Below are 5,832 nucleotides of genomic sequence, written 5' to 3'. Positions count from 1 at the left end.
TACCGCCATCTTGGTTTTGTTTTGAATCACAAAGTTATTATAGACAATGAAAATTAGTTAGCTTGCTTTTTGAATAAACAAAACAAATGAACAATATTAAAATGATACATAAGATAAAACATATCAAAACCGTTTATACATCAAAATATACTATTTACTAAAAAAGAGCATATTACAGTACATATATACAAATTAATAAAATAGTTCTAACCATCAATCCTCTTATATAAATGTTGCCAGACCCTCTCAGAGTCAAGACCAAGGGCTCTCACCGACCACCAATTAAGAACCAATGTTCTAAAGGCTGACAATTCATGTTTTGTTATCAAATGAATTTAAACTAAAAACTATTTGAGTGATGTAGTAGAATAAAAACAACTCAAAAATAAGAAAATAGATTATTCCAAGTTTATTTATATAAAAATATTCATTGCACAGTGAAGATATGTATGAAACAGGTAGAACATACATTTTCATTCAAGTAGTTTTATAAATGAACATAAGAATGTAAATTAGCCGATGATAAACACAGCCTCATATACGACATTTCGGCAGAATGTTGTCATAATCAGCAGTACCAGCCTTAAATTGCGCGATAAATTTTTTATGAGTTTCCAGGTCACAATAGTGTTTCTTCACAGGAATATCTTCCAGCATGTCTTTGTTCCATTGCAACTGAAAAGAAGAACTTTTGATGATGAAAAGTATTTCTTTTTTTTTATTTCAGTAATTTTAAAAAACACAAGGTTCTTAAGAATAATTAAAATTAAATACATATCATAGGAGAGGTACCTGACAAAACTATGCACAGATAAATGAATCATCAATGCAAGATAAGTAAATTATAAAATGTTAATTACCAGAGGTTAAAGATGTTCCAATATCGCATTCAATCCAATATTGAGTTTCGATATTTACTTAAATTAAAAAATAAGTTTGGTATTTTATGGTATGAAAACGAGATACGCGAGGAGAATAGAGGAGAAAACTAGGAGGGAATAAAGTGAGAAATACTACAATAAGTAATAATCTTAGAGAAGAACTGGGCAAACATACTATAGAAGAAAATAGACAACAGTGGTTTGGCCATATCAAAAGAATGTAGGAGGAAATAATGGTCAAAATGACATATGAAAGGATAGTCGAAAAAAAATCAAGAGAGAAGCCAAGAAATACGTGGAATAGAGTCAAAGAGGCATTAAAAAAAAAAGGAATGGACTGGAATAGACACAGCCAGCTGATACAAGATCGAGGATACTGAGCGGTACAACTGTTTTCAATACTGATATCATAGTTGTTAATAGCTTACAATGAGTGTGTACAATTGGCTTTAAAGACTGCAGTGCATTCAGCCAATCAAGAAAAAAATAAATATATATTTAGATCAATAATCACATTACTGTACTAACTACAAGGTAAGTTAAAAAAAGGATTACTTTTTTACTATAGCAAAAACATATTCAATACATTAGTAGCATATAGAAATAAATACAAAATTCAAAATAAAAAATGGCCAGCTCATTGACCAGACTAGAATCCTTTTGAATCTTTCCCAAATCAGAAGATGGTTTGGGTTGCAGTTAACGAAAACAACTATTTATTAATCTTTTCAACTATTTATTAATGTCTAACATTTCGACCTACACTGAAGGCCTTCATCAGAGTTAAAATAAAAAGATAAAATGAGAGTATATAAGTGACATACTAATAACAGATATAAAGGTGGAATTATAAAAATATATCCATATAAACAAATTAACATAAAACAGCTGGTGTTCCTTAAGGTAGTATTCTCGGTCCCATCCTCTACACTGTCTATACAGCTGATAGCCAAACCAATCCTAACACTATCCTCACCACTTATGCCGATGACATATATATGTTGGCAGTTAATAATAACCCTTTAACTGCATCCCAAACTCTCCAATCCCATATCACAACCCTCAAAGATTGGCGTCATAATTGGATGATTAAAATAAATCCCATCAAATCTCCTTCACCCTTCATCGCAAACCAACTGACTGCCTTACAGTATCCTTTAATAATGTTGCTCTTACCCTTGTCGAACAGATCCGCTGCCTTGGAATACACCTTGAAAAATGAATAACCTAGAATCCCACACAAGACTGAAAAGACAGGAAACTGCACGTCGGTGAAATGAATTTTTAACTGCCCCAGGTGGGAATCGAACCCACAAAGTTCCGAACCGAGCACACTGGGACCAGCCCCCCAACCCGCACGGCTGTCACGTCCCTCGGTATGATGGCCTTACTTTACAGGTAAGAGTTAAAAATTACATAATATGTTTCAATTATAGTAAACACTTTCATGTACCAGCTTATATTAGCACTAAATGTACCTAAATTATACACTCCGCTCAATCTCAAACAAATACAGAATTATCTATATATAATAATTACTTGAATGACTTTTATTGACATGTTAGAAGAAGAATAGGGCCTCCTGATAACTTACAGGAATTAAGACGAGTTATAGCAGAGAGACTGCAGGAAATCAAGTCTTTGTAGTGAACCTTATTTATTCTCTACTCTACCCTGCTGTTAGCAGAAATGGGATGTTACATTTAACTGTGAAAGAACACGCCACTGCAATTAAATTAAAAAATGTACGTCATTTAGTTTCACATGAAAACATATCTTTCTAAATTCCCATTATAGGGTTGCTTCCATCTTCCGGTTGTCTTCCTGGTGGTGGTTCTCTCCTTCTACTTCAAGCTTTAAGGTGGACGTGAGCTAGACATACCACTGTCTTCTATGAATAAATGAAGTCATTAACCTTTTTCACTCGAATGGCAACAATATGTCGACATGGTAAATTCTTTGGTAACTCGAATGGCGACTATATGTCGCCACTAGGTACTGTTGTGTTGTTTCCATAATATGTCATACAAAAAAAAGTCTCGAGTGCAAAGGGATAAACCACAGGAAGGTATCCTCACTTACTAAGTGAGAAAACTCCTCCTCAGTGAGGACTTAAATTTCAGTGGATCTCATCATCTGTGCCCTCAATATCTCAAAAGGAGCACAGATCTTGACAATGTGCTCAACAGTTTCCAGAACACCATAAGTGAGGCATGGGGAGTCTATACCAATGCCAAGGTTATGGAGCGATGCCCTAAGAGGGATTGTGAAACCAAATAGTCCAGGAGGATCCCATTTGGCCTGTAGCTGAGATTGTATGGTTGGAAAGAATTTTCTAGTCCATTTCGATGTTGTCCCCCACTGACGTCCCCACTCTTCAACTGTATCCTTCCAGATAACCTGCTTCCATTTGTTGGGCTTTTTGTTAATCCTCATCCTAAGATTTTCTGAAAAACCTGTTGAGCCTTCTCTCTCGAAAACATGTTTGGTCACTTTTTATTGCAAGAAGTAACACCTCTGCTCTGCTAGGACCTGCACTGTCATGTGAAATCGTCTAATATGCTCTGGTGACACGAAGCAGAGCTGTGCGTTGGGTCGATGCCAGCCTATTTCACTTCCTCTGTGTGAGGTTTCGGAACCAGAAGGGAGACACATATCTTAGCTTAGGATACCTTCAATGATTTCTTCAAAAATATACCTACTTGTTTTAAAATGTTCTTAATTCTCTATAGAAAAAAATAAAGAAAGAATTCTAGTTACTTACAGTTCTTTTAAAACGGCCATTATCACTTTTGAGAGCTTCTTCCATATCTAATCGTTCAATCCAAGGCCAAATCATGTAATCTATCATACCTGGTTCATTACCTGAAAAGTAAGAAGGACAAAATGATTAAACATATAGTATCAAACTAATTATTATATTAGTTAAAATAATAACAATAGAAAAAAAAAATTAAAAAAAAAAAAAGTCCATGAATAAATATCCGAAATGAGTTATTTTAGCTGATCAGTATAGTTTCTGATAATTAAAAAAAAAAAAGTTATAAATAAGAAACTTCCACAAATTTCAGAAATTTTTCCAAAATATTTATTTTGGAATTTATACAGATTTCTTTTTTTAATTAAGCTATACTCATTTATTATCGGGACATAAGCATAAAGCAGTTCATGGCCAACTCAACCTCTGTTCCTGAGTCTTCTCTGATAGTAACACGCCTAATAGATATTCTTGTTTTTTTCAGATCTTCCATGATGCTTAACTTCATATACACAATAGAGTCTTCTGACAGTCCTCTATTGTATAAGTTTGATTACATTTCTTAGTCACCTAATTCGTTACACTCTAATAATTCGGGAAACACTCATGACATTGTAAAATGTGTACAGCTCTTTGTTTTTTCAGTCTAGAAACAAACAATTCTCTTCTACAAAGGGTGTCTAGCAAAATGGCTTGAACTGATTATCTGACTTTTCCAGGATTTTCTCCAGAGCATGGAAAATTTGCCTGAACCTTATCAGACATACATAAAATTCTAATGAGTATACATTATTCACTAATATAATTTTTTAACTTACTACAAGTATTACAAGAATTTATCAAATATGTTGATATAGTTAAACTTTGGATTGGGAGTTATTTATTAGACACTAATATTAAAAAAAAAATTTACATAAATAAATATACAAAATGAGTTATTTTAGCCGATCTGTCATCACCAGATCAGTTTTGGTAGGAATTTATCAAAATCCTGGGTCCAGAAATATTTGACGCCATAATCAAGATCATTATAAATGGTATCCAGTATATATACGAAGGGTGATCCGTAAATGTTTAGCAATATTTAAGGAGGATTAAATTGACCACCAAAGCAACAAAAAAAGCTCATAATGGTCCAGTTTTCTAAAGGTAAGGAGAAAATTTATATTTTGTGTTTTTTTTTTTTTAATGTGATGTTTTCTGTTTAATAGCAATAACTAAACGAAAATTAAGTTAAGTGTGGCTTACATGGGCGTTCTAAAAATTGAGAATATGGGAGTGTAGTCTAAAATTCAGTTTATACTTAGGTCTTAAGCACAAGAGGTGACCTTGTATGAGTAAGATGCACATGACAAGTCCTTCTAGCTTTGACTTCATCTCCTTTCCTGTGCAGATCCCAACTAAATCCTATTAGAAGTAGTAAAGGATACTAGGGAACCAATCACTTTCAGTTCGAGTCTGTCTCACTTTGATTTCATCATTCCTTGTGTACAGAGGGTCTTACATGTTTAAAATTAAAAATCAGGAGTTTTGATCAATACTGACTTCAGATGGTAACATTCATAGCTTTAACACACAAAAATTATTAATAAAATTCAAATATTGGTTTGATTAAGAAAATTGTGTATTTATTTTTTTTTTAAATTTAGCTTATTATATAATTTATTTAATTTTTAAAATTTAATTAACAGATAATTTAATTATTTTTCAAATAAGTGTCTGGAATGTTCTGAGGGATGTATAGATAGCGAATTATTCAAACAACTGATTAGGAGTTTTTTTGTTTTGTTTTTTCTGTAGAGAATTTAACTATCAAACAAATGATCATTTGTTTTTACCACAATTTACGGGATATCATACAATTTTTCAGTAATGTATCATAACTTTTTTTCCGTTTTTTCTCAGGTAGGTATAGCTCTAGACAAGAAAAGTCTATACTTAGAAATGAAAAGTTAAAATTTCTTCAAGAAGACTTTAGGTTAGTTTCATTAAAATTGTTAAAACCATAAAGGGACGACAGTCTATCAAAAAAATATGCTACAATTATAACCACAGAATAGTTAAATTGTCAATCATTTACCTGAGAAAAATTTTGTCCCCCTTTTAGCAAGTTCATTTTCAAAATAGTCCATTTTTTCATGAAATGGAGCTATGTCAACTGGTTCATTAGGTGGTGCGAAATAAACCTTCAGG

General features: G+C 32.6%; 1 protein-coding gene across 1 annotated transcript in view; it reads right to left on the bottom strand.

Moving 5' to 3' along the window:
- Positions 1–386: 386 nt before the first annotated feature.
- The window catches only part of LOC136795049 (pyrimidodiazepine synthase-like), an 11,942-nt gene continuing 6,496 nt past the window's right edge, over positions 387–5,832 (bottom strand). The window contains exons 4-6 of the mRNA XM_067051391.1: positions 5,720–5,825; positions 3,646–3,746; positions 387–675 (exon numbers count right to left, since the gene is read on the bottom strand). Of these exons, the coding sequence (XP_066907492.1) occupies positions 535–675; positions 3,646–3,746; positions 5,720–5,825 (348 nt within the window). The 3' untranslated portion in view covers positions 387–534. The remainder of the gene's footprint in view (positions 676–3,645; positions 3,747–5,719; positions 5,826–5,832) is intronic.

The sequence above is a fragment of the Halyomorpha halys genome, unplaced genomic scaffold, assembly GCF_000696795.3.
Source record: "Halyomorpha halys isolate HHAL.00 unplaced genomic scaffold, Hhal_1.1 Scaffold190.1, whole genome shotgun sequence".
NCBI classification, from domain to species: domain Eukaryota; kingdom Metazoa; phylum Arthropoda; class Insecta; order Hemiptera; family Pentatomidae; genus Halyomorpha; species Halyomorpha halys.
Note: the sequence above shows the minus strand (reverse complement) of the source record. Positions and strands in the feature narration are given on the sequence as shown.